The sequence below is a fragment of the Lonchura striata genome, chromosome 24 (genome assembly GCF_046129695.1).
Source record: "Lonchura striata isolate bLonStr1 chromosome 24, bLonStr1.mat, whole genome shotgun sequence".
NCBI lineage: Eukaryota > Metazoa > Chordata > Aves > Passeriformes > Estrildidae > Lonchura > Lonchura striata.
In genome coordinates, this window is record NC_134626.1 from 2,039,580 (window position 1) to 2,067,272 (window position 27,693).

General features: G+C 44.7%; 3 protein-coding genes and 1 long non-coding RNA gene across 6 annotated transcripts; 2 read left to right on the forward strand and 2 right to left on the reverse strand.

Moving 5' to 3' along the window:
* Positions 1-715: 715 nt before the first annotated feature.
* TARDBP (TAR DNA binding protein) lies at positions 716-6,028 on the forward strand. The gene is made up of 6 exons (XM_031506673.2): positions 716-918; positions 1,304-1,556; positions 2,283-2,446; positions 2,761-2,901; positions 3,586-3,756; positions 4,110-6,028. The coding sequence occupies exons 2-6, from the start codon at positions 1,319-1,321 to the stop codon at positions 4,638-4,640; spliced, it is 1,245 nt and encodes a 414-aa protein (XP_031362533.1). The 5' UTR covers positions 716-918; positions 1,304-1,318; the 3' UTR covers positions 4,641-6,028.
* A 2,025-nt stretch (positions 6,029-8,053) lies between these two features.
* On the reverse strand, positions 8,054-14,952 carry MASP2 (MBL associated serine protease 2). Of its 3 annotated transcripts, none has more exons than XM_021529837.3 (5): positions 14,901-14,952; positions 14,395-14,614; positions 12,886-13,063; positions 12,512-12,643; positions 8,101-8,154 (listed from the first exon to the last, which is right to left on the reverse strand). In XM_021529837.3, exons 1-5 carry the CDS (start codon positions 14,903-14,905, stop codon positions 8,102-8,104), a joined length of 588 nt encoding a protein of 195 aa, XP_021385512.1. In that variant the 5' UTR covers positions 14,906-14,952; the 3' UTR covers position 8,101. The 3 variants fall into 3 exon arrangements, with proteins under 3 accessions (XP_077644227.1, XP_021385512.1, XP_021385514.1); XM_021529839.2 differs by lacking the exon at positions 8,101-8,154 and adding an exon at positions 10,878-11,085; XM_077788101.1 differs by lacking the exon at positions 12,512-12,643 and having other exon boundaries at positions 8,054-8,154.
* On the forward strand, positions 8,054-26,950 carry LOC116184404 (uncharacterized). Its single transcript, XR_013341144.1, has 4 exons — positions 8,054-8,165; positions 8,635-8,734; positions 10,834-13,220; positions 24,358-26,950. It is a non-coding gene; the product is annotated as an uncharacterized LOC116184404 (long non-coding RNA).
* Positions 22,700-25,382, reverse strand: CORT (cortistatin). The gene is made up of 2 exons (XM_021529840.3): positions 25,275-25,382; positions 22,700-23,022 (listed from the first exon to the last, which is right to left on the reverse strand). The coding sequence occupies exons 1-2, from the start codon at positions 25,368-25,370 to the stop codon at positions 22,816-22,818; spliced, it is 303 nt and encodes a 100-aa protein (XP_021385515.2). The 5' UTR covers positions 25,371-25,382; the 3' UTR covers positions 22,700-22,815.
* Positions 26,951-27,693: the final 743 nt, after the last annotated feature.

Sequence of the window (27,693 nt, forward strand, 5' to 3'; positions counted from 1 at the left end):
GTGGGAAGGGACCCATAACATCAAACTCTCCAACTCCTGCACAGCACATCCCAGCAATCCCACCCTGTCCCTGAGAGCTTTGTTTAAACACTCCTCGAGCTCTGGCAGCCTTGGCACCGTGACCACTGCCCTGGGAGCCTGCCCGACCATCCTCTGGGGGAAGAATCTTTTCCTGATATATTTGCCTGAACTTTCTCTGACCCAGGTCCCGTCAGTGGCCGCAGAGAGCAGAGATCGGAACTCTACCCCTGCGCTGCCCTCACAAGGAAGTTGTAGGCTCCGATGAGGTCTCCCCTCAACACGTCAGGTGAACAAGTTTGGGTTTTGGCACTTTGCGGGTTTTTGTTTGTTTGTTTCGGTTTTGTTTTGTTTTTTTTCCCCTTAAATTAGGTGCCCTGGTTCTTTCTGGTAGCGGAGACGGGAGAGAGGCGTCGCAGAGTTTCGGCAAGGCTGTCTTTACCAGCGGCTGCTCCGGGCGAGCTACTCGGGGCCGTCCCGGGAGCCAAATCCGAATTCGCACTTGTGTCGTTACCGCCCTCACGGACAGGTCCCGCGCGGCGCCGGCTCCCGGCAGCTCCCGCGCTCGCGCAGGCGCGGGCACGACCGCACCACCGGCCCCGCACCTGGGGGAGCGCGGCACTGAGAGCTGCCGTCTCCGCCGCCGGTTCCGAGAACGCCGCTCGAGCTCCGGCTGCGAGCGGGCGGCGCCCGCTGGGGCACGGCCGGGGCTTCACGCTCTGCGGCGTTCCGAGCGCCCGCCGCAGTTCGCCCCCCCCCCCGTCACCCGCCTGGAATAGTTCGGCCCGCGGCCCGGCCTGGCCTTTGAGGTGCCGCGGCCGCCATTTTGTGCGGCGGCGGATAGAGTGCAGTGGAGGTGGTGCTGAGGGGTTCTCGGGACGTCGTTCCCTTCCCTGGCTGGTGAGTGCGGCCGGGTGGGGCCCGGCCCGGTTCGGCTGCGCGCGGTGCTGGGGCGGGTGGAGCCGCGGCCGGAGGTCGCGGGCTTGGGCGGGCCGGGCAGGCGGCGAGGCCGAGGGGGGCTGTGCTCACAGCCTCTCGGGGGGAGCTCATGGCGCCCCTGGGAATTTCCGCCGTGCTCGGGGACCAAGTCGCTGTTGGTATCTCCGTAACTCCAGGACGGGCAGAGGTGTACAGCAGGCCCGGACGCCTTAGTGTTAATGAATAGCGCGTTTCGGTGCTCTCGTGTTGTGTAATAAAGAGATTCGTGCCTCAGGGCGAAGATGAAAGCCAAGTCAGGGGGGGATAGGGTGATCGCTTACGCCTGCTCTTTCCCTTTTGTACTTAGTAACTTCCAGCGAAAATGTCGGAGTATATCCGGGTGACGGAGGACGAGAACGATGAGCCCATCGAAATCCCGTCGGAGGACGACGGCACGGTGCTGTTGTCCACGGTGACGGCGCAGTTCCCTGGGGCGTGCGGTCTGCGCTACAGAAACCCAGTGTCGCAGTGCATGCGAGGAGTCCGGCTGGTCGAGGGCATCCTGCACGCCCCGGAGGCCGGCTGGGGAAACCTCGTCTACGTCGTGAATTATCCCAAAGGTTTGTCCTCGTGGCTTCAGTTCTCTGTTCAGGGCTGCTTTCTTTAAGGTCCCAGTCACTGCTGATCTAACACAGCAACGTGTTACTCTTTAACTCTCTGATTCACAGAGATCAATTGTTTATTCAGGTGTCTGTTCTGCCGAGTAGGTTTGACCCCATTGAGTTTTGTATTTTTTTAACGCTCTACCTAAACAAGTACTTTAAAGACAAAGTCTTGCCTTATCCTTGAAGGCTAGCCTTCAAAGGGTACTGTAGTGTACTGTACTGCACTGTAGTGTTCTGTAATCTCTGTACTCACACACAGTTTTCCTCAAGTCATGGTTTGGTCAGAGATACCACTTAGAAGTGCACAGGAAAGGAGAAACTTGACCACCCTGCTCCACCCCCCAAAAATGAGAGGAAGTAAATAAATTGCTAGTGAAGTAGTCTTGTTAGAAGTTCATGTTTTCCCCACCTTATAGGACTGTGAATGTTGCTGGATAATTCTTCAGTAAACTAATGCAGAACTAACTGGGTCAGTTTGTATTTTGGAAGAGGACTCGATTGTGGACTGGCTTTGGTTCAGGGCAGGCAGATATGTGTTCCATTTAGCCCTGAACAGCTGATGTGTGTCTCTTACAGTCTGTACTCTTCCTCATCACGGGTTATAATTTAACACCATGCAGTTCATAGTCAGTGGGTCAATTTCCAGCGCTGAGGATGTCTAATGTACCTTTTTATATTCAGATAATAAGAGAAAAATGGATGAAACCGATGCATCATCGGCTGTGAAAGTGAAACGAGCTGTACAGAAGACTTCAGATTTAATAGTCTTGGGTCTTCCCTGGAAAACCACTGAACAAGACTTAAAGGAATATTTCAGTACCTTTGGAGAAGTTCTGATGGTGCAGGTAAAATCCATTTGTAGCTCAAGTAAGGAGGGACACTGGGTATATATCAGGCTCCCAAAAAAGCAAGTGGAAACAAAAGAGCTTTATAAACTTGGACAAGATCAGAAACCGTGTCTCTTTCTAAGGATGTCTTTTTTTTTTCCATGCACCTGTTAATTTTGGGAGAAGATGTTAAGGAATTAGAAGTTGCTATGTAAGAATGGTTGTAAGACAGATGAGCTCTCAAACAGATTTTTACCAAATTCATTCAGAAACAACATGCTCCATACTAGTGGTTACTTCTGGGTTTTGTTTTTTTTTTTTTTTCCACCTAGGTTAAGAAGGATATTAAAACAGGCCACTCAAAAGGTTTTGGGTTTGTTCGGTTCACGGATTACGAAACCCAAGTGAAAGTAATGTCTCAGCGTCACATGATCGATGGAAGATGGTGTGACTGTAAACTTCCCAACTCTAAGGTACTTTGGGATTTACTGCTGGTTTTATTTGTACCAAACACTCCAAGTGCACCTCTTTATCAGCTGTGTTAGGGGAGAGCAACTGCACAGAATAACTGTCCGCTCTCAGATGTGGCTTTGCTATGAATGAAAAGAACAAGTGAGAGTAAGGGAGGAAAACAGGCAGCAGGTGGGTGAACTGGAAGTAATTTGAAATGTTGGGAAAATCGCTCATTATGTGAGGGAATGAAGTACAGATAGAAATCTGTGTTTGATGTCCAGCAATACCTGCCTAACTTGCCTGTTGCATGAATAAATGCAGAATAAAGCAGATGGAATCAGTAATTTGGGGAAGAGCAGAACAAGTCTTTGAGCTCCAAACTGAACCTATAGCTTCTATTCTTGTCTCTCTATGCAATTATTACAAAGAAGTGTTCTTCTGTAGTGGCCTTGTCACCATCCCTGTGTGTTGCTCCCATGGTCATTTTCTTAAGGCTCTTCCCCCCCACCTCTACCAAGGTGCAGCCATGTTCTTGGAATAGAATTTTAAGATTTTATTTCTTTTTAAGTCTTAAATCTGCCATCTCAAACTTTCTTCCATCAGCAGCCCTCAGAACAGGCTAGATTAAGAGTGTCATTTGCCATCCTGTAACTCAGTTCTCAAGGACTGTAGTTGTGATACCTTTTTCCTTCAATTCTCTCCAGCAAAGTCCCGACGAACCTTTGCGCAGCAGGAAGGTGTTTGTTGGACGCTGCACCGAGGACATGACGGCAGATGAACTCCGACAGTTCTTTGCCCAGTATGGGGAAGTGGTAGATGTCTTCATTCCTAAACCCTTCCGAGCTTTTGCTTTTGTTACGTTTGCAGATGATCAGGTAAGTCTTAAAATATTTTAACTTCATAGACTACATTTTAGTAGCATGATAAAGTATAGTTTCTGGAACTACACATGAAATGCTTACTTGTCCACTGTCTGATTTATTGAATGGACTGAGAGTACACTTTTAGATGCAGCTGTGCAGACAAGACTTTGTACTGTGATTAGTGTAGTGATGAATGTAAAGCTAAATCACTTCAAATTGAATTAAGTACATGCATATGCTTTCTTTGCAGGATAAATATCTGCTCAGAATTGTAGGGGATGCTTTGTGTTTTGTCTTGTACTGCTAACATTTTTGAAAAAAAAAGACATCTAACATACATTTAATCAATCCCTTATTTCTTATAGGTTGCCCAGTCTCTTTGTGGAGAGGACTTGATCATTAAAGGAATCAGCGTACATATATCCAATGCTGAACCTAAGCACAATAGCAGTAGACAGTTAGAGAGAGGTGGAAGATTTGGTGGTAATCCTGGAGGCTTTGGGAATCAGGGGGGGTTTGGTAACAGCAGAGGAGGTGGGGGAGGACTGGGCAACAACCAGGGCAGCAACATGGGTGGGGGTATGAACTTTGGGGCCTTTAGCATCAACCCTGCCATGATGGCAGCAGCGCAGGCAGCCCTGCAGAGCAGCTGGGGGATGATGGGCATGCTGGCCAGCCAGCAGAACCAGTCAGGGCCCTCGGGAAACAACCAGCCTCAGGGTAACATGCAGCGGGAGCAGAACCAGGGTTTTAGTTCAGGCAACAACTCGTACGGAGGGTCCAACTCAGGGGCAGCAATAGGCTGGGGCTCAGCCTCGAATGCAGGCTCCAGCAGTGGGTTTAACGGAGGCTTTGGTTCAAGCATGGATTCCAAGTCGTCAGGCTGGGGAATGTAGACGCAGTGGGCTCTGATACTGACTCTATGGTGGGAAATCAAATTTTTCTAACTCATGGTAAGTATACTGTAAATTACGTATATACTAAAGTTTTCCAAATGAATTTGTTCAGTGTGCAGTATATTCAGCAGTATTTTTGACATTTTTTCTTTTCTAAAAAAAAAAAAAGAAAAAAAAGAAACAGAAAAAGGTAAAAGGAATTTTCTAAGTTTTGTTACATATCTAGTTGGAATTCTGAATGTTTGGAAGTGGACTGCTGTTTGCCTGATAGGTGAACTAACACTACAGTCGATAGGAAAGATTTCTCCTGTAATACTTTATCCCTTGTTTCCCGGCTACCTGAATTCTTTGCATGTTCAAAATGGAACCATTGGTCAGAAACAGCATTCTCTCCCTCTTGTTTTTAATTTGATCCCACCATAAGACTCTCCAAGCGCCCCGTTGGACAACACAGTGTCATATTTGTTTGTTTGTTTGTTTTTTTTAACACTGTCTCCCCTCCATACTAAAGTACGATATGAAGGCTTCATTTAATCTCCGCAGTTCATCTCATTTCAAATGTGTATGGAAGAAGCACTTCATTGAAAGCAGTGCTGTAAATATTCTGCCTTAGGAATACTTCTGTCTACATGCTTTCTCATCCAAGAATACTTCATCACACTGCACATGCTGCGTCTTAGACGGTGGGTGTTCCATTTTTATCCGCTACTCTTTATTTCATGGAGTCGTATCAACGCTGTGAACGCAAGGCTGTGAGATGGAACCAGAAGGCTGTTTGAACTTTTGAAACCATGTGTGGGATTGGTGGTGGTGCCGAGGCATGAGAGGGCTGGTATGTGCGAGATAAAGGAGCGAGCGCATGCAGAGACCTGGTGGTGCATTAATAGGATTTTATTTGACTTGGCGAGATGTCTCTCAATCCTGTGGCTTTGGTGAGAGAGTGTGCGGAGAGCAATGATAGCAGATAACGTACGAGTGTTTATTGCATTCAAAGGACATCCACATGTGGAAGACTTTAAGTGGGTTCTCTACCTAGTTAATCAATTAGTTGAATGTGTTACGTGAAATGGAATATTTGTATTTCTTTTCCCTTATGTCAACTGCTGTGAATGCTGTATGGTGTGTGTTTTTTTTCTGTTAATGATCTGTAAGTGTGGTAATGTGACTTGAAGACGATGGGGGTTTGTGATGAGAACATTGAGCTTGTGGTGTGCTTTGCAGTAGCTCTTTCAGCAGAGATCACTAGAGCTCAGTGTGCCTCTCCAGGGTGGAAGTTCCACTGTCTGTAAGATATCCAAAAGAATGCTGTTTGCTGCAGTTTCGTGTTTGGATGCTTTTTATAAGATTTGTCACTGTAGGAAATTCTTAAATAAAACAGATTTAAGTAATATGTGTCTTTGTTTTGCAGCCCTGAATGCAAAGAATTCATAGCAGTTAATTAATTTTACCCTTTTGCAATGAACTTCTGTAAAGCTTTTTGCAGTCACTCAGTTTGTTTCAGATAAGCAGGTTCTAAAGGAGCAACCGCTCAGCATGTATCGATACCTGACACTGCTCTAAGCCACTGTACCCTTGCACTGTGCAGTGACATAGATCTAAAATCCAGGTCCCACACCTTGGGGTGCCCGCACCTAGACTGGTAAGCAGCTCCCTCCAGATTTCATCTGTGCCAAGGAACGTAACTTGTTCTTTTAGCAATAGAAGTTCCTTATCAGAGGTGGGTTGGGGAAAACAGTTTCTGTCATGATGGATTTCTGTCCACATCTCCTTTGGGGATGGATGTTTTTAACTTGTTTTTATATCAGCCCACTCATGGGAAACGGGCTTCTGCCACACTTCCAGCCCAGAAGAATGCTGTTAACTCCTGTTAAAAGTAGTCACAGGAAAGACTTTCCAGATTAATAAAGCACTGTAAATATACACAGACTGATAATGTTTGAACTGAGTTATGACGGGTACAGAGGTGTCACGTAGGAGGCGGCAGCTTAACAAAGAGCACGGCATTAGAGCAGAAACTAGGGGAAGGTTATTTCCACTTGTATGAGCTTGAGGAATTGTGTTGTGTACTTGGGGTTGCAACCCACTGAAGCTTGGATCTGTATTTTTGTATACACCATTATACTGTGCTGTAGTTGTGAATAGTCTGAATATGGATATTTACACAGTTTTTAACCTATGTAATTTTCAAGTGAGTCTTCATTACTCTATTCCACTGAGGCTTGTGAGTAGCAGAGCATCTAAACAGCAAACAAAACTGCATGACTGAGTTTTCCACCTGCAGAATTAAAAAATCAGTTGTGCCTTAATGTGCTTGGTTTAAAGAGGGTTTCTAAACACCCAGGCTGAGAAAGAATTTCCGCACATTTGTTCATATTCCACTGAAAAAGTTGCTTACATTTTTTTTCTGCACCTTAATCAGAATAATCTCCAAACTGTCCCATCTGTGAATTTTGCATTTTAGCACTTGCACTATTACCAGCTACTTCTTCTGAGTAACTCTTTAAAATGATATTGTTGGACCTCCAAAGACTAACTGTGACCCCCTGCAAGGAACCTCATGGTAAGTTCTTATAATTAGCATGGTTTTAATTCTGTTTAAATTGCTCAGGTTTAGGTTTAAGAGGCTGGGTGGCAGCACTGAGTAGTGTTTGCTAATAATTTTAGCCTTCCCTCACCTTCAAACAAAATCTGAAAATTTTAGAATTTCAAGTTTCAGTAGCATTTTGACTGCTTTGCATACTTTAATGTTTATAAGTGAGTAAATAAACTATCACTGAAAATACAATGAAGTGTTTTGAGTCTTCATTTTTTCTAAATAGGTACTTCATTTTCAGTTACATTACTTCAGCAAATGAAATGCTAATGAAAGAATCCAAGAAAGAGGAAGTTTATGTATATTGTAAGGATGTCAATATTGTAGGAAAAAAAGCTTCTTCTAACAGTGCTAATTAGCTCCAAGAATCTGTTGTCTACTGTATTTGGACTTTGCATGTGAAAGTTTGTTCTTCAGAAAAATAGCATTTTTACAGCTGAAAGCTGGAGCTTCCCAGGCATGGGCTGTGCAGCAGTAATCTGTAGGAGCAAAGGGACAACAGGGCCAGTAAATGCCCCCACACAGAGCAGGGAGCTGGTACCTCATACCTGAGGGGTGGGATGTCGTTCTCTGCAGGCTCTCGTTGGACCTGTGTTCAGTCAGAAGCTGCAGTCAAACAAGAATTCAGTGCTATGTAATGTCACTGTCACCACTGGCTAATGAAGATTACACCTCTTGGGAGTAAACAACTTGTTACAAATACCAGGTGCAGATTGTTTAGAATTCTTTCCAGCTCCCTAAAGTTTCCCAGACTGATTCATGGGAAAGCTTATCTAGCGTTCTTTCTCTGACCAGATTATTGCATCTTTAAAAGAAATAAATAAAGCATGCTGTAGGCAGATGGCAGCTTTGTACAGTTGAAGGACTTCTAGCAGCTGCTGGGACATTTCTTCTTCACTCCATTATCTGCAGTCGATCTTCCTGATAAACAGGTATGTGTAAGATTAGTACTGATTGAGATTTCTTGCTCCACTAACCAATACCATTATCAAAGGGGACACGATAATTTTTATAACCTTCGTGAACTAAATGTCTTTCTCCCTGGCCACCTTCATAGTGTTTTCTCACAATTCCCAGTTTATTCCTCAAAGATGAGCTATGTGATAAGCTGCTGTTAGAACCTCACTACGATGCACAGTTGAGCCACCTAACTCTCCTTGCTCTGTAGTTAACACCACTTACAGGGAAACTTTCCAGGCTCATCTTCATCTACAAACTCAGTCCATGATGTGCAAAACAGTGGCAGCAAAAGCTGTTTAATAGTTTGAGATCTAAATACTGAATTATTGTGCTCATATGGATTAAATTAAGTTAATGATTCTAAATGTAATTCCTGGATTGTTTTGGAATGGTAAAATTGCTTGCAAATGAATATTTGATTTAGAATACAATTTTCATTAGGATTGCATCCCTTGGAAAACTTCTGTAATCAAGCGAGACAGCATTGCTGAGGAATTTGGGCATGGAGGAGGAAATGCATTTGTTCTGAATGTAAATTAAGGTAATTGGAATATATGGATATTCTAATCGAAAAGATAAGAGGGACAATTATGCTATTACACTGTACAATGTTTCTCCCAAAACTCAGTCTTGGATCTTGACTAATTTTATAGAGTAATGAATTTGGCAGTTCAGGCATTAAAAAAATCCAATCCACAACCCTGTTCTCAGCAGTGAGGGGATTCTTTTCTCCTCACAAATACTGCTGTAGCATGGTTCAATCTTCCTGTCAGAAACAATGCCAATCAGTTTAAAAGCAACAATTTAGTTAATTATGAAATCGTGTTTTTCCAAAGAGATCTGGAATACAGGAACGTTTGGCTTTTTACTCTCCTCATGGAGAGCTTAACTGAGTTCTGGGCATTACTCTGCAGTAGGCAGCCTCGGGCATGACCAAGGCCCGTTCAGTAGTAAATGATTTAACACATCTATGGTCAATAATAGAAATTACAGTCACACTGTGAGGTTGACATAACATTTTCCATTTTGTTAGCATTCCTCTGTGCTGTTAAACAGCACCTGTAGCACTTGCCATTCTGAAAATCAGCATCACATAAAGATAGCAACTGATTGTTAAAATGGAGAGTCTGGAGTGAAATAGTTCTGTCTCACCAGCCTAAAGGTACTCCAGGAAAATCTAAGGAAGCCACAGGGCTGTACCTGCTCCATTGCAAAACAGCAGATTAGGCAAGCTGGGTAACTGTCCCCCTGCCTGCACAAACATGTCACTGTAGGCTTGGTACAAGGCACAGGCTGGAATTTTTCTAGTATCCATCACCACACATGAATCTTCACCCAGAGAACACAAATGAGCACCATAAATGGAACAGTTGGGTGTTGTTTAATACAATGCAGAAGATTAAATCCATTGATTGATGGGGTAATGGTAAGAAAGAATGGTAAGAAAGCTCTCAGCTGTAACTGGATTAAGCCTTCCTGGCTACTTTTCACCATTCTCATGTGGCCTTAAACATGTAAGTACATCCCAAGTCAAAGTTCAGTTGTGTCCAGGTAAGGCTGGGGGCATTCCTTCTGCTCAGCCCCAGAGCCAAGGAGCACATTTAATTCCATGCTCAGTCCTTACCACTATGATTTGCCTTCCTGGGGCAGGACGGGACTTCATTCACACTGACATTGAATTTTGGCATTTCATTTCCATATACACATCCAGGTCCCCAGTGTTTGTGTGGAATACATTAACTCTCACATCAGTTATTCTGGGTTAGTGAATATGTGCATCAATTCAGACAGACTGTAAAGTAACTGCCGAGGTAAGCCTGAGCCTCCCCAAACCACAATCGCCTCAACTGTGATTTTAAAATTCTTTAAGCAAACAGACTGGAGTATCTTCCAAAACTGCCTGCTGAGAAACTCAGCTCTGTTACTAAGAAATAGTCTGAAACACTGCATTCAGCAGGAATGTATTACTGTTGGAACTTTCCTGGAGATATCTATAGTGAAAGAACATTAAAAATTCTCACCACACTGATCTTTGAGTCTGTTATAAAATCTTCCAACATAAATAGAAGCAAATCTAAGTAGCAGCAAGGGCACTAGGGCATCAGCAAGGGCAGGCAAGCACAGACAGGATCAATTCTTTGGGCAACCTAGCAAAGGACAGTTGCTGCCAAATCTAATGCACCGAACACACCTGATTACAGTGAATGACAGAAATTGGTAACGAGAACGGGCACCCCCGTGTTTAATGCCTGAGAAATTAAAACGGGCAGGATTCGCTCATGTCGAGTAGCCTAACCCTGAGTGTCACAAGGAGCACCACCCTGATGTGCACTGGCACACTCTGACCACGGCGTGGTGCTTCAGGACCACAACAGACAAACCTTTGCAGTGAATCTTTTACTTACTGCCAAGGGCTGCTGGGAGAATATGCCTTTTCTCTACACGGTATCTAAAAGGAGCATTGGGGAACAAAGTTGTGATGTAGTCCTGTTCTTCTTACAGTTTGAGAACTGTGTAAGGTTAAGCAACAAGAGCTGGATAAGAAATTCAAGACTCTTCAGGTAGCTGTGATGCTCAGGGGGCTTTTACAATGGCTTGTCTTTTACTAGTCCCTGCCTGATCTACCTTCTTTTTTCCCAGGTGACATGTGGGAATGTCAAAAAATGAATGTCCCAGAGGCTGCATTTGGCTTTCAGCAGGCTACAGCCTCTTTATTGTCTGCAGCAGGCAAGCCTGAAAGGCAAGGAACCACATGGACAATTCATGGAGCTAGAGAAACCTTCAGCCCTTGGGCAGACTGCAACAGGCAGGTCAGGAAGAAAGGAAACCAGCTCTTCCCAGCACATCTGTCTCCATTTCTGCCTAAGCAAGGAGATGTTTAATTATCTCCTGCTAGAAAACAAAGGAGAAAAAGAGCCTGTCAATATCAGCCAGCAAAAACAGGAGCCCAAAAGACACAGGGGCAGCTTTTGCCCTCAACTCATGAAGGAGATCTGCAGAGACCTTTGGCACATCAGCTGCATCACAGCAATTCCCAACATCTCCACCATCAAAGTAGCTCAGCCCCTCACTGTTGCTGAGAAGCTCCCTCTGTTAGAGCCCTTTTCAAGGAGGGCAGCATAAATGTGCACATATGAATGGTCAATGCAGAGCTACTCGTCTGCTAGTTCACATTTTGCTTTCCATTTTGCTCCTTCACATTATGGCTTTACAGCATCAGTAAATCCATACGCTTGTGCTAAAAGGCATCACTTTAGGAAGGGCAGGATGAATGAACTTGTCTGTTCCAATACTCTGGAGACATGAGGAATTTGAATCTTGAATCAGACCCGGGCAGTCATGGATGGAGAGAGTTTGTAATAGGCTGTTGTTGGGAAGGCAAATGCTAAGGTAGCCTTAAGCACTGGAAGTTAGATCCAGTTTTGCATTTCAGCATGGGGGAGCTCAAAAATTATCTTTCAGCTATGACAGTATTTATGAGCAGTATGTGTGTTGATTTTTTCCAGACAGTATTTAGCTCCAGCTGGCAAAGCTGCACCCATAAAGGGGGAACTTTGTACCCCATGTAGGCATGTGTTTCACTGCAAAGGGAATCCTGAGGTGCTGATCACCATGCAGATCCATGCAGACACCTGACCCCACAGAAGCTTTACCTAGTTATGAATTGTGAGCAGAGCCAGGCAGCAGCCAACAAGGTAGACCTCACATTGTCAGCCCTTCTCAACAAGAGATCCATGCCTGGACATTTAATGCCTGGATTATGGTATCTGGTGTCAGTGATACCATCTTCCTCGTCCACAGGCTCCTTCTTGGCCTGTGTCCTTACAGGGCAGCAGTCTAATTATTTCTTCATTAGACTTCAAAACTCAATTGGTAGTCTTCCCAACATATCTATTAACTTGGATCCAGAATACTTGGGATCTCAGTACCCATGGAGCAAGATATACTCAGTTTTGCAAGACTGGCTGCACTGGCATCCATGAAGGCTTTTCTGTGGTGGGAAGTGCAGGACATTTCTTGATTTTCCATTCAACTCACGTAAAGCTGAACAGAGGTGGAAAGGAGTTGCAAAAACCCAAGTGCCAGTGCAGCATTTTACTACGACCCAAAATTGTAAGAGCAGCCCCTCTGCAAAGCAAGACTTCTGCTCACAGCCCTGACTAACCCTGTGAACCTCCTCCCAGCTGCACCAGGCACACAGGGAGTACAAAAAAATGAAAATGAAACCCCACAGCTTTCTCTCTGATATTATTGTCAGGACTGGATTTAAGTGGATGTTGTAGATAGGAAAGTATCTCCTCATCTAGAAAGAGCTCACCTGTACATGTCCTCTTGTTTTCATGCAGTATGTAGCCAACCCTGCAGCTGCAATAGTAGCCCCCTACATAGTTGTGACAGTGATGACTGCAGAGTGGTTTAGTATCCAATGGCTGTTTGCACTCATCAATATCTAATGGGCAAAACAGAGAATCAGGCAGACAATAGATTACAACAAAATGTTCTCTCAGTCTCAGCCACTCTGTGTTTTGTGAGGTTGGTCTTTGGTCACTGTGCCCCTCTGAATCTGCTTCTGTACAATTAGACCACCTTCTTCCACCCCACACCAGCAGCCTCAGGCTATGAGAGCACAGGGAAGCACCAACCCCAGCAGAGCCATGGCTCTTCCATCTACAAGAGGGGTCAGTCTCTCACCTTCAGCAGCATAAAAGGCCTCAAAGCCTGTGAATGGTTTCTCATTGGAGTAATCAGACCGAAACACTACCGTGAGGTGGTTGTCAGCGGAGATGTACGTTCTGTTCCCTGGAGCCTCTTCAGTGTCTGTACTGTCCCTTCCACACAGCATAGCCAAGGTCTTCCCACCAGAGCTCAGCTGCAAAACAGACGGACAAATCCAGCAGGTGAGCATATAGCATTGATCTTCCCAACCTGCTGCCATGGATGGAAAAACATGTGTTTAACAGTGTGAGGAAGGAAGTTTGGATGCTCTCAAAAAGTGCTTCTGGAGCTCAGTCCACATCCAAGACCAGGTAAGAGAGGATTTCCTCTGTTCTCTGTGACTTAAGACCATAATTTTGTGTCCCTTTCTCCTTTCAGTGGTCCTCACAAATGTCTGATGCCAGCTATGCTTTGTTTATAATACTCTTGTTAACTTGGCACTCTCAGGGACAATCACTGGTCTTGGTAAAGCCAGAGACAACTGGGGTAAGAAGGTTTCGCACACTGACAAATTCAAATGTATAGAAAAAGGTGTCCTTAAGCAAGTGACTCGCTCTGTGATGCATGTATTAGCATTCCAGCTGTTCATTTAACACAGGAGAAATGTTTCAAAAGATGGGGTTTATGATGGGCATGGTAAAGAGGGAGCTGTGTACTACACACCTACCAGAAATGGATATTCTGTCCTACACAAGGGATAGTACATGAAGAACAACAGACTTTTGGGGAATGGGAGCAACTTGCCATATAAAACCATGGAAATGAGTTTTTTCTCAGTGGGAACAAGGCTGCCAGGTTTGGTTCAATCAGATGCAAAACTGGGATTGCCAACTCCCTGCCTACACAACTCCTTCCTTATTGTACATCAGGCCCACGCAAAGAACTAAAGGAGTGCAGAGGTAGCACAGCCTCAAATCAGTGACAGGACCCCTGGACCAGAACACATACATCTTTCAGGGACACTGCTGCTCACCCAAACACTTCCCCAAAGCAGTATCTTTGTTCCTCTTCCTGAGGCTGTTTCTCACATTAGCCAGCAGATGCACCACAGTAACTGCTGCTGTGAGTGCCCGCTCAGATGGACTGACAGTGTCTTGTTTAGAGTATCACTTACATTTTATGGTCTTCCATTATAACCTGTGTCAAGCATTACTTTTTAATTTAAAACACTGTAACATAAGCAAAATGCTCAAATATTGTTTTGGACAAAATTTCATAAGTTTTGCTTCACAACAGAAGAGCATCAGAATTTTCTGAGCAAAAGCATTTCATGTTTCAGATGCTCCAATGTGACAACCACATCTGCTTCCTGGTCCCATGGGGCTCAATAAACACATAATTTAGAAACCAGCTGAGCCTGAACTTTAAAAGTAGACCAAAATCAAGATCTGACAAAGAGTTACGTTGATTCTGCATGTGCCCAGGATCATATAAACAGGGTTTTTAACAACTTGCACCTGCTACGTTACCCCATCCCACACATACCTTCACATAATCATATTCACACAGGTAGGACAACTCCAGGTTGAAATGGGTGAAGTAAATGCGAACAGAATATCCTTTGGGGACAGTAATATTCCATATTTTCTCCTTGTGATTTGGGTAGACCTTTGGGAAGTTTGGGGATGTGATCCTTCCATACATTTTTTGTTGCACAATGCTGCTCCTTACTCCACTATAGAGCACAGCCAGCAAAATAAATAGCCTGTGTCAAAGGGACAATAAATGAACTAAGAAAGAGTGAGCATTAACTTGGATCATACCCCAAAAGCCACACATCCTAGTTGCCTGTATCAATACCAAATCAGGTCACTCAGTGCTAGCTGAAATCTTCATGTCCAACACCCTCCTAACTTTACAATGAAAGCAAAATTGGGAGGTATCAGTGGGGTCGCTGCAGTAACAGCTAAACAGGATGAGCCTCATGCTCACGCCTTCCAGACCCTGCACGAAACCAAGTGGACAGAAGAGCTGGAGGTAACTGCACTCACCTCATTCTGATGCCTTCCTGTCTGAGCCTGTTCTGCTGTGAGCCTTGGGGGAGGAATCCCTCCTCGTGTATTTGCATTTGGGGGCGGATGTATTTATTGCGTGTGCTCTGCTGTGTTTGTCTGGATGTTGAACCCTTATGTTTATCGCCCTTCCACCCCCTTCAGCCTGCTGAGTTCTTGGAACAGCAACCACTAAAAGCCAGGCTTGTGTTCAGGCTTCAGTCAGTGGCAGGCAGAGATGGAGAGGATGGATTGGGAAGGCTGCAGGCTCTTGGAGGAAGCCATAATATCACTGCTGTGTGGGAAGGCAGGCAGGGGGAGGAGGTAGCTCCAGACAGTGTCTGCCCTGGGGAGCAAGGGGAGCTGGCAATGCTCTTTCCCTCTGAACAACTGGTCCACAATTCCTGCTAATGCAAGCAGCATGTTACAGGAAGTAGCTGCTTCCATCATCAGAGCACGGAGGTGTTGAAAACAAAATAATGGGGCACATCACATGATTTTAGAATAGTGATGAGTCTGGTTGTATGGTTCTTTGTAACAGGACAGAAATACTCAGGGGACATAACACTACAGTACACACAGGCATCAGTTTCAGAGATACAAAGTCTTCCAGTTCTCAGCTGCAGATTTTATTCCAGTGCATGCTTGTGGTGACCAAAATCTACTCCGTGCCTTCTTCATAAGCATGGATTGCTTTTTATCCTGCCCATCCTGGAACAGCCATAAGGTAAAAAGTCACACTTTAAAAAAATAATTCTAATTTCTTTTAAACTTTTGGGATCCACACAGGGTTTCACACTGCCCAGGAAATTCAACCGGGAGAACAAACACTATGGGACATAAAGCTTCATTAATTCTCCTGCATGCAGACTGCTTTTTTCCAAATCAGCATTTAGGTTTCCCACAAAACTCCTACTCCACCACACTTGGAGATAGGCCTAATATATAGAGGGTGAAAACCCAGCTATATTAAAGCTGAGTGTAGGTCCATCTCTTCTCAGATGAAAATGGACAGAATTGGAAAACTGATCTGCTGCAGGGAACAGACTGTTGGGTTCCACATGCAGAAAATTTATCCTAAGATACCCTGTAATCAAATGGACACCTTTTCAACAGCCAAAAGTCATTACCCCAGGCAGTGAAGCTGGTGCTGGCAGGAAAGCAGGAGTTATTACATGAAAAAAACTAAGGCCAAAAAAACATTCAGCAAACTGCAAACAGAAAACACCATTTAATAAAAGTGAAGGGAAGAGTACTAGCATAACAACTAGTAATACTTGTGTAGCAGCAATACCTACAAGCACAGTTAATGGACAAGAACCAAGAGGGCACTGACTTTTCCCATGGCCTACTAGCTGCTAAAATGATACTATCAACAAGATAGATGTGGACTTTATACTATCTGGAAAAGAGGGAAGAGACAGAAAAATTTGGAAAAAAAAATCAATCCATGTTTGACTGAGCTGCTCCCTGATTCACATAGGCATAAATACTTCAGAAGCATCCCACTTCAGGCTTTCTGCTCAGATCAGTAGCAGAGGAATGGAGAGTCAATTCTGATCTTAGGTCTGAATTTTCCCACAGCCCAGAATTTGCTGAGTGCCCTGAGGCTGATAGTTGCTGCCAAACATTGAAACAGGACTGTGTGTAGAATAGCAAAGTATCTCTTTAAATAGTATATTAATGTATTATAGTATACTTTTAATAAAGCCTTCTGATCTGGAGTCAGACAGCATAACTTCTTCCCATCAAGGGTGGCCTGATTTCCCATTACCTGCCTCTGACCAAATGGTTAAAGGGATGTAGGACATTCCCTTCCCTCACTCCACAGAGGAGTATGTACCTTCTTGCACAGCCCCTGGGTCACACACTATTTAGACAGGTTTGCAATATAAATGAAAAACCATTTTTATTTTGGAATGGAGCAGAAAGTCACCAGTGCTGTTTCTTCTCAGCCATTCTTCTTCTAGCCCTCTCTCCCATGGAATGGCAAGCTGCCTTCCAGCACTGGACAGGGTTCAGTTATCCTTTTGGAAGAGTGATCATAAGGCACTTTCCAGCCTGCTGGCTCCCAGCAGTGGGTAAATTCATCTGTTCATGGATGAAGATGAGCACTGTTTGCAAGCCAACATTTTAGAGCACAAAGGCTGCTGTTTGCTCCCCATGGCTCTGGGCTCCTAAAGCAAATCCACAGCTTTTTAGACAGCTGCAGCTCCCTGTCTGTGCACCTGCACCTCAGCTTCTGGCAAGGAAGCCACCTCTCCTCATGGGACTGATTGGACTCTGACTAGATTAACAGCACATGGCCAAGGACAAAGGCAGAGCTCTCAAGAAAGGAGACGTGTCTTGGCCTACAAGTTTCACTCCAAACCAGGGAGTTCCTGCACAGAGCCTTATCCCAACTGGAAGGGTTAAAAACCCTGTATAAAACAGTATCACATAAATGCTCTCCCTTTCAATATTAACTAAGCTGCTGCCCATGCTAAGTCAAATAACTAATGCAGACCAGTACACTCAGTGCTAGCAAAACAATCTCCTTTTATTTAAATATATAAATAAAGTCATAGTGAAAGCAACAGGATCTGAGGACCAACAGTGACCAAATGTACCATGTGTCTAAAGTGATGGATTCTAAAGCCATCATCTGAGTGATCAATGTCTCCTGGATAATTTCTGGAATGTACAAGCCAGGAGTGGGAAGCTTTTTGCAATCATAAGTCATTGGCTTCTTCCCCTCTTTCAAGAAGAGACTAAAATACACCGGCCAAGCACGGCCCCAGTAAAACATTTTTTAAAGCGAACGTTCCTAACTAGTGATCTTACATTAGGAAGTAGGCCTGGCCTTAAGCCCAGTTCAACAAGGTCTCAGCTGTAAAAATTGCTTATAATTTATTTTTTTGTTTTACACTAAACATTAATTGCTTAAAAACAAGAGTTCTCCAAGTCCCTACGGTACAGCTAGAATAGAAATTCCTCATTCTCAGCTGAATGCCCTGAGCCTAGAGAAACAGTATTCTCCCTCCTCTGTCACAGCTTATTCCCCTGTGCACTGTGGGACTGCTAGACAACAACCATCATCCATCCCAGTCAACTGCTCAGGAATAAGACACTCTCTGGGGAGGTGAAAGACATGCATTTGAATTGTTGATATTTCCTTCACCTTCCAAATGCTTCCTCTGAGACTTTCTATGAGCCCTACATAATTTCCACAAGTGGAAAGTAGAACACTGGAAGGTTTGAATCTAGATTCAAACAGCTCTCTCCAAAGCTTCCATCTGAAAGGACTGAAATGCTGGCATTTTTTCATCTGGCACATCCCTCCCTCAGCTGCAAAATGAGACACAGTTGTAAAAGTAAGAGCTGCATCAGCTCCAAAGGTGCTGGAGTTAGCAGAGAGGAAGACATGGATCAGTCATAGCTGTTACAAGAAGGCTCACAGGCTCAGCACAGGCATTGCTGCTGTCCCTTTGCATGGGGTACAGCTGCTCCTCAGCATCCTGAGCTGAGCACAGCCTCTGCTTGAATTCCCAGGCTTCTGGAAAGGGCTTGCAGCAGCTGAGTAACAGCAGTGAGCTGTTCTCCATTAGCTTATATGACACAGGTCCTCTGATTCCTAGATATTCCCTGCTTTAAAGGCTGGGAGATTGTTATGAAATAAAAAGCAACTTTACCCACAGTAGCTGTTTTGCAGCAATGCTCTGCCAGAAACTTCAGAATGAAGGTTCTCCCTATGCTGACAGGTCTCAGTTTGCATTGTGTCTCTGGAAAAGTGATTCTTACCTACCCACACGTTATCATCTACTGCCTTAGTGGTAACTCCAACCATAATTCCTTATGAATCCATGAGGAAAAGCTACATCTCTTAAATCCTTATTGATGCAGCAAAGAGCACCTTCTGATTCCACTCCTGTCATTCCGGTGTCATCTACAAAACCTACATCTTTCTGTCAACTCCCTCTTGTTCCCTGGAATCCTTCTTGTCACTGAAAATTCACCTTGTCACATTCTCCCAAATCTCTTTGAGTTCCATCAGGGTTCAGCAAAGACAGGAAACATGCACTGTGTCAGACATTCTCCCACCAAGCCATTTGTACTCAAGATTTTTGTGTTGTACATATCATATGTGAAGCTGAACGGTCCAGGTAACAGCTCCTTTCACTGAGTTTTCATGGAATAGAAAAGCCATTTATAGCCCACTGCTGCTGAGGGTTTTGTGAACATAGGAGCTCAGAGAAGTAGCTGAAGTTAAATCTTTAAAGCCAACTTCACAGGTAAGAGTGGCTTTCAGAGCTCAGAGAACATGGTCATTGAACAGAGAGTAATAAATAGTGAACAAATACCTTATTTGACCTATGATATTCTTTCACTCAACAAAAGCCTGTATGGCAGAGCCATAGGCAGAGGCTTGTGTAGTGTCATTGCTAGAGCAGGACACAGAGCAAGGCCTCTTGGATCAGCATCTCCCACCACCAAGCCCAAGGCTTAAGGCAAATTAGCCCAAAGTGCCAGGAAATAAAAACAGAAGCAGTGCTCCTGTGTCACAGGGACGTCGTCAAATTTTTCATCATTTAAACCACTTCTTAGATGAATGTTGTCAAAAGCATCCCATAGGAAAAGATTCTGTGAGCCACTACATTAATTGGTGATCAAGAGCAACAGCAGAATTCACCCAAGAGTGGAGAGAAAACTCCCCTTTAGTGCAAACCCAGTTACTCTTTTCCCAGTTTGTATCTAATTGGTCATATGCCATCAACCTTAAAAACAGATTTTCTTTTTAAGTAATTGGACTCACTGCTTTTCAAATATGCATTTAGTGTTTCTGAGCAGACCCAAGTGTAATAGCAACATAAGACAAAAGACAGCCAGTGCAACCTTATGCTTCATTCTTCCTGCAATACCAGGTTTAACCTCAATTTTCTGTAGCTGTAATTGATGCCAAAGGTGCCTCACGGGCCACATATCGTTTGAGAACAACAGGCACAGGAGCACCAGCACAGTTGTGTTCCCACTAAATTTAATTCCATTGGTGGAGACCTGCAGACAGACAGGATCTTTGTAAGTCTTGTCAGATTGCAACTCTCTCCTTTGTCTGAAGCTGAAAGCACACACAGTATATTCAAATGAGACCTTCACTATAAAAGCATGTGCAGACAAGTCACCATGGAGGGTACTAAATTTCAAATTAATGCCTCCCTAGTTCCTCCGTCATACTTTAATCTCAGAGTAAATGAGATTTATTCTATTCTCAGAAGCTATCTTGGACTACTACACCTTGCTCAAGGGACAGGATATGCACCCACAGGTTACCCCTGTGTATCAATATGCTGTGGATTCACAGCTGAACTAATCCCCATGATATTTTCTTCACTTGTCTGCAGTGTGATAAACTAGCTTGAGGTTAAAAACATTTTAAAATGAAAAAAATGAAGTGAATACCACCATTGGACCACGTATCAGATTAGGTGAGGTCAGCACTGTGTGTGCTAGATGACTTCAAAAGTTTGCCTTCCAGCATACTTTTTGCTTTTTAATCTTTTTCACTTTTTAAAAAACCCAGAGATAACTTATGGGTATTTGCTCTTGCTCTTACACAGACACATTATTCTGAGCTGAGACAAGACTCTAAAGTGCATCGGCTACTGCATCTAAAAAAGAAATAGCAGGCTCTCACTCCCTTCTAACTTGTCATATGCCATTATAAGTCTCACAATTCTTTTGTGAAAATTCAAATAGAAAATAAGTCGCTCACATTGGATCTGATTTATCCTGCCGCATTCACTAAATGGCAGGACCTCACATCGCTTCAGTCTCAGCACAGTGACTTACCAAGGAAACTGCACAATTGGGTCCAACTCAAACACTGCTTTCAGAGCTGATGAAAGCAGCTGTCCCCATGCTGCTGGCCCCTGTCCACAGCAGCTGCACTGGCAACTCAGCCTTCCCCTTGGTGCTCAGCCAGTGCTCAGCCTGTGGTCACAGGAGCCATCTGTGGGGATGGAAGAGCAGCTCAGCTTCCAAATTTACTTCCAGCCTTGAGAGCAGTCAGATTCCTCCCTCCTGCAGGAGCTCACAACCCGCTGAACAGACAGGCTTTGTCTGGGGCAATCCCTACACCCACATACTCGGGAGTTTCTTGTTTTCACTACACAATTTCTTGAGCATTATGATCACAGACAAGATGTAATGGTGGATAATAAGGCAATTCCTGTGAGAACACTTCTAAGGTGTTTGCATCCTGGTTGGTCCTGTTACAGAGGCCATTAATAATAATGGCCATAATTAGCTGTTATACAGCACATGTCTTTTTTATAATTTTTCTTAAGAAAGGTGGGTGGCAAGAGCTTTCATCCCATTTTAAAGACAGTGAAAATGAGGTAATGATGAAATGCAAATGCCAGCAGCAGTGTTAGGCACAAACCCAGGCCCCCTGCATCCTGGCTGAGTGCTTCAGGTAACACAGCAAGGAAGCTCCATATCCTGTTACCCATATATTGAGTCACTGAGTACCCCCAGCAATTATCTTACTTTTCATTAGGGAGTCAAAAATAAAATAGGGCTCTAAGTCCCCCTGCAAACCAGAAATCTCTATGGCAAATGACACACCGAAAATGCAGCGCAACACAGAGCAAAGCAGCTGGCAGCCCATCGAGGTGCCAGAGCCATGGTGCCACTCATTACTCTGAGAGCTGGACAGTGGAAAGAGCTACCTCAACTGCCACAAAACCAGCCAGCTTGCTGATTAACCCAAAATGCTGCTGTTGAGAGGAGTGACCTCCTGGTCACTGACAGCAAAAGCAAAATGTAAAGGCTCAAAACGAAGCCATTAAAAATAGCTGCCTTCAGTTCTCATCAGGTCTGGGGACAGGCTCAGTGATATATGGCCATTCGCAGCCATGTAATACAGATCTGAAATTCAACTTCCTAGCTGAACTTGAAGCAAATAGAGCAACTGAATTTCATACCTTTTTGTTTTGCCAGTATGAGACACCAAGAACTCAGCAGTCTTCTTGAGAAGGAAATACCTGTGAACTCAAACACATCTATTGTCCATATTTTTGTGCTACCTGCTAGTTCTAAAAATAAAGGGTTCAAAAATCTCTTCAATAATCCCAAAGAAATAAAGCTACATACCCTGCTACTCTCCAGGCAGCAAATGGCACCCAAGAGGGTGTGTAAGAAAAGCCAGGTGGTTTGATTTTGGGTTTGTTTAGGCAAGTTGAGAAAACACCAAGAAACCATGAGTGAACCAGAGCAGAGCCACAGCAGTTGAACCCAGTATTACAGCCAAATTATATAATTATTTTAGTTTTGGTTGCAAACCCAAAAGCACCCCAGGAACCTCTCTGGAATTACCTGCTGGCAAATCATAAGTGGGTCAAGCTCTGGGCATGTCTCTCTCCCCAGATGCTGCCCCTGCACCCCACATCTGCACAGCACTACCTGAGTGCTTCATTAAGCTGGCATGGAAAGGAGCACGGGGAGCTGCTCTTGCCCATGTCTGGAATCAAACCATCCTCTCCCCATTGAGGCACGGCACCTTATCCTGAGCGGGGCCTGGCACTGAGGATCCTCTCCATGAGGCACAGCCCCTCACTGCACACCCCTCTAGTCCCTCAAAGGCTGAGGAGGCAGCTGCAGCAGCTTCAGAGACAGCTGTGCCTCCTCTGCACGGCTCCCCTCACAGCTGCAAAGCCCTTTCCCAAAATGGCCATGGCCCCCCACGGCTGCTCATTTACACAGAAAACGTGTGCATCCTGTCCCCCCACCGTGGCTGCCCCACAGAGAGGCACAGACATGTCCCCGAGGCGCTATGCTTTATTCTGAGGGGTGCAGGGCACAGACAAGGAGCTGGGTGGGCAGGAAGATGAGCTCTGGGGAAGGTGTTTGCGGGCTGGCAGGGCCAGGCTGGCTGGCACTAGCAGGAGGTGAAGGTTTTCCAGAAGAAGTTCTTGCAGGGTGCCTTGCGGTCCCGCTGTGAGAGCTGGGCGAGCGCCGCCTGCTCCTCCTCCAGCTTGGCCTTCTCCTGCACGGCCGGGATGGCCGCCTCGGCCCCGGCATCCACGCTGCCCAGCAGGCCTGCCAGCATCTTCAGGACGACGTCCTTGCGCACTGTACTCTGCTCCTGTGGGCAGAGAGTGAGCACAGTGAGGCGTGGAAGGCTTGTCCCCCGTGGTTGGTGAGATTGAGAGCATGCAAACAATCCCCCATGGGCTCCCTTCTCATTCCTTTGCATCCCAAAGGCAAGAGATGGCAGAGGCACGCTGGAGCTCAGGGATCTGTGGCTGCAGAGGCCACTGCTGTCTCCCATCCCCATCCAGCTCAGCCAGCTGGATCTTCATGTGCCATGTTAGAGCTGGAAAAGAGCTGCTAACAAATAAGTTTGAATTGCTGAGAAGGTCCTCGCCGAGGCACTAATTAAATTACAGTGTATGCCAAGCTGCCTCTTTGCTGCCCTGACTGCCTGGCCTCTGCCTTGGGAAGGCTAGGGAGGAGGCACAATTCTCTATGCAATAGTAAATTAAGCTCAAAGGGGGCTGTACCCCACAGTAAAATGCTGAGAAAAATGCAACAAGGAGAGGGCTGAGTTGATGGGGAGAGGGATACTCCAAATATCTGAAACAAAATATTGCATCAGTGGAGACAGGCAGCTGATGTAATTCCATAGCCTGACCTTGGGTGAAGGTGGGATGGAAAAAGCTTTTGAGCTCCATCCCCTTGAGCTCCATCCCATTGCTGCATCATCACACAGCAGAACAGAGCCTGCAGTCTGGAGCTTGAGGGAATTCCACCGGTACAAGCTATGAGTTACCGTGTTTCCCTTAATTTTCCATCCAACAAATCTGAGAAATTACCTCTTGCCTGAGCATTCCTGGTCTCTATGACTCATTATTAGAGACAGCTGGTACTGGTTGAGCTGAGACAGGATCTGTTCCTGTCAAACCATCCATTTCCTATGCAGATGGGAATCTTGGAAGCAAGTTTCCACGTCACCCCTCACAAATGCCTACATGTACTTCTGTATCTGCTCAATTTGGCAGCACCAGCATTTGCTAAGGACCACTTCATAAGCAACTCAAAAGATGGATAAATACAGGCAGAGCAATTGTCTTGAGTTTACCTTACAGAAGGTTTATGGATATTTTTAATCAGTTTTTAGGCTCTAGTAATTACATCTGCTACCACACAAAAGAAACCAAGTAACAGAAAAAATCCACACTATCCTCTATAACTTGTTGTTTTTTGTTTTTGTTTTTTTTTCCAGAAGCTAGGATTTGCACAGGGAACTTATTTTTTAAGAAAAATGAGTTTACTTTTCAAGTACTGGATTCTTTATTGTAAGGATGTAGAGCTGAAAGTTTCCAGTTATGCCCAGAAGGGTTAATCCCAGGCAGCTGCAGGAGCCCTGATCTCTAACAGAATGCCAGCACCTCAAACTGTGTACGGGTCTGTCTTGCAGCCAGTTTTGTTAATGGGATGTGAGCCTGCTCCTGAAGTACCAACACACTGATGGGTGAGCTGGAGCCAACACCAAGACCGAAAAAACAACGTGGATATGCAGAAAGAAGAAGTTAGTGCCTGTGAAACCACCACAGGGATCCCTCCCTTCTCTGGAATAACAGCAGCCTTATGTGGGGTGACTAACCAGAGATCAGAGGCACAGCAGTGATGGCAGGGCAAGGGCAAGCAAAACAGGGCTTGTGATGAGGCTGTGCTTGGATTCCCTCTGCCCTCTTAGGGAAACAGCACTGAAAGCAAAGTTATTACAGTGCTCTGGCCATTATAATATTAGGGTTTTGCCAGTTGCTACGATAATTATATTGCCGTAAGTTCTGCCACTGCATTGAGCTACGCTGGTTCAGAGCAGAATTCTCCTAGCAGGACTATGTCAGTATAACTCTTCTTGTGAATACTACTCCAGAAAACGCAATTTTATTTTGATGTAATGACTTCATTTATGGTTCCTCTGTTACTTTCCTACTCAACATTTGTCCTTCCGACAAGTCCTATTTAAAATATAATCTCTGTGATCATTTTACCAATTATGTATCTTTTCTCACCCTCCCTAGTACTTTGCTTTATTCTCTCACACTCTACCCTTTCAGTAATGTTTTCTCCCTTTCCCTCCAATCTCCTTTTTGCCAGTTTTCACTTAGCTCAGACTTCACTTATTCCATCTCTCTGGCATCTGCCCCGATGCCTTTCCTAAATCAGCTGGCCAGCAAGCTGTAGTAACAGCCCGGGGCTTCGCAGCACGTCAAATTGTAATGCCTTGGAATATAGAGGAGGGGAAGAGCTGCATCAGGTACAGCCTGCTTGTCCTGACGTCCCTTTCCTTAGCTCTAACCTGCTCCTGCCCAGGGATGTTGCACTCACCCTGGTGCTCTGCAGTCCCTCCTCCCCGGGCAGCGCCGTGGCTCTCGCGCTCCACACCAGCAGCAGCACGGACACCAGGCTGGCCACCAGCTGCATGATGCTCAGGCCGTCACTTGTGCTGAGTGAGGAACACTGGGAGAGGGAGCTGCTCCTGGGCTCTCTTCTGCCTCAGACAATGGTTGTAGGCCATTTTATAGCCCTCCCCCAGCCCGGTAGGTGTCGCAAACAATTAAGTCTATATCAAAGGCAAATTAGGCTTTGGAGAGATCGTTAACATTTGGTTGCTTGAGTGGGATACTTCAGTGCCTCTGGGCTTTCCATGTGCCAGACCTGCAGAGGCTGAGGACGCAAAGGTCTGGGACTCTCCAGTAGCAGGCTGTTTCTTCATGTCACAGAATTGCAGCATCATATGTACCTCTCCTACTTAGCTGAATTCTGTTGGGGAAATAATGATGGGTAGAAGAGTCCACCAGCTCACACAAACCTCCAGCCAGTGCCGGATGATTCAGAGGGAAGTGGTAAAACCTTTGGCCACCAGTACTTAGATATGGCTTGATTGATTTAATGCAAACTAATGAGACTGAAAGTCCTTCCCCAGAAGTGTTCCCTGCCCGGCACAGGAGCTGTAACTGCTGGAGCAGGGCACAACGTCTGAAGAACACTGCAGCCAGGGCATCAAAGCCAGCAAAAACAATTACTAAGTAGAAATAGTTACTCACCCAGTCCAATGATCAAATCTTTGTGGCTCATCCTCCAGGGGTGACCCCACTCCAGGGAGGAATCTCCACACAGCCCTCGAGCACTGGGGTCAGACGCTGCCGGGTGTCCGCAATTCTTTGCTTTTTATTGTCTTGTAATTGTCCTAACTCTAAATTTTATTATTCTAACTATAGCAATTTTATTATTACTAAACTTTTTAAAACCCAAGTAATTGGCGTTTTTCACACCTTGGGACTATCGGGGCAGCAGTAGTTTGAGGTGGGGCACATCCTTCGCCGTTCGGATTTTTTGCAGGCGGCTGCCCCCTCAGGGCCACAGTCCCCTGAGCACAAAAAATGCCAATTTTCCGTGGGGAAAGAAAACTCTCCAGCCCAGGTTCCTGATGTCATTTTGCAAGTTGTGCTTGGGATTGTCAAGGCAACCCAAGGTTGAGATGGGAGCAGCCTGGGGCAGGGGCACGTCCTGAAATTCAGAATTTCAGGAGGCGGCCCCTGGCTTGTGGACACGATCGCTGTCATTTCCCTGGAGAATTTTCTTCTATTCCAATCCCTTTATTCCCCTGGAATTCAAAGCAGAGGAGCCAAACAGCTGCAGCTGCTCCGAGGGCTTTTATACCTGATGGGGTTTGCCTTCTCCCTTTTCCTGGGTGTCATGGGAACACAGGAATTGTTTTGGGTTTCCTCTAACCATAAAACAAAATGTAATTAAAATAGAAAAAAGGTTATATTGTGTTAATACGTGTTTGGTTTCTATTGCCCTGTATTTGCATTTGCTGCTGCATTTCCATGTCTTGCTCTGTATCCAAGTTGGACTTTTACCAGTGTGTCTATGGATTGTATCTGTACTTGTAGTTGTATCCATTGTTTCCAAAGTGTTTTGCTGAAGTAAATTTAAAAATTCATTCAATAAAGTCGAATCAACCCTAATAATGATGCCCCCTGCTCCCTCCCCCTCCACTTTTGGCTCCTGTCTTTCTTTGGTGTGGTTTAGTCATTTTTCTTTCACTGTATTTCTTCCTTTGCTTCTCATCTTACTTTTCTATCTCTAACTTCATTTCTGTCCGTCCCTGTGTGTTTCTATTTCTCACTGTTTCTAACTCTGTCTCTCTGCTTCTCTATTTCCCCATATTTCTTTTTTTCTGTTTCTCTAGTTCTAACTATTTTTCTCTCTATAGTTTGTACTTTCGTTTATACTTTACTCTTTATTTATTTTTCTCTCCAGCTTTAACTCTTTTTCCCCCCCTCTTTTTCACTGTCACTCTAACTCTTTCTTTTTCATTCTAACCCTTCTCATGTTTCACTCTCTATCTTTTCCTATTTATTTTTTTCTCTCTCTTTCTAACTGCAACTTTTTTTAACCTTTTTTTATCTCTATTTCTATCTTTATTTCTAAGTTTGTTTTCCTTTCTTGATTTAAAAAACTTTCAAAAAACTTTCAGGCTCTGTGGGAGTAAAAAAAAATACTTTAAATAATTATTTAAAGAAAATTATTATTTAATTAAAATTATTTACTCCCCAGGAGCCTGAAATTTTCTACTGCTGCACGAGCCATGTAGTCTTTTTTTCTTTTCATATATACCCATTGCAATCCAGCTGCAATATGCAGCAACCACGGCACCGCTGCTCCCATCAACCCCACCAGGCAAATAATGATACAACCAACAGTTAATCACATCACAAGGATATAATTGTATAAAATG

Coding starts and splice junctions, on each gene's coding strand:
- CORT (XM_021529840.3), bottom strand. CDS start 25,370: ATGCAGCTGGTGGCCAGCCTGGTGTCCGTGCTGCTGCTGGTGTGGAGC. Junction 23,023..25,274: donor AGGGACTGCAGAGCACCAGG/GTGAGTGCAACA, acceptor CTCTGCCCACAG/GAGCAGAGTACAGTGCGCAA.
- MASP2 (XM_021529837.3), bottom strand. Junction 13,064..14,394: donor GTGAATATGATTATGTGAAG/GTATGTGTGGGA, acceptor TCTGTTTTGCAG/CTGAGCTCTGGTGGGAAGAC. Junction 12,644..12,885: donor GGCCTTTTATGCTGCTGAAG/GTGAGAGACTGA, acceptor TTTGCCCATTAG/ATATTGATGAGTGCAAACAG.
- TARDBP (XM_031506673.2), top strand. CDS start 1,319: ATGTCGGAGTATATCCGGGTGACGGAGGACGAGAACGATGAGCCCATC. Junction 1,557..2,282: donor CGTCGTGAATTATCCCAAAG/GTTTGTCCTCGT, acceptor TTTTATATTCAG/ATAATAAGAGAAAAATGGAT. Junction 2,902..3,585: donor GTAAACTTCCCAACTCTAAG/GTACTTTGGGAT, acceptor AATTCTCTCCAG/CAAAGTCCCGACGAACCTTT.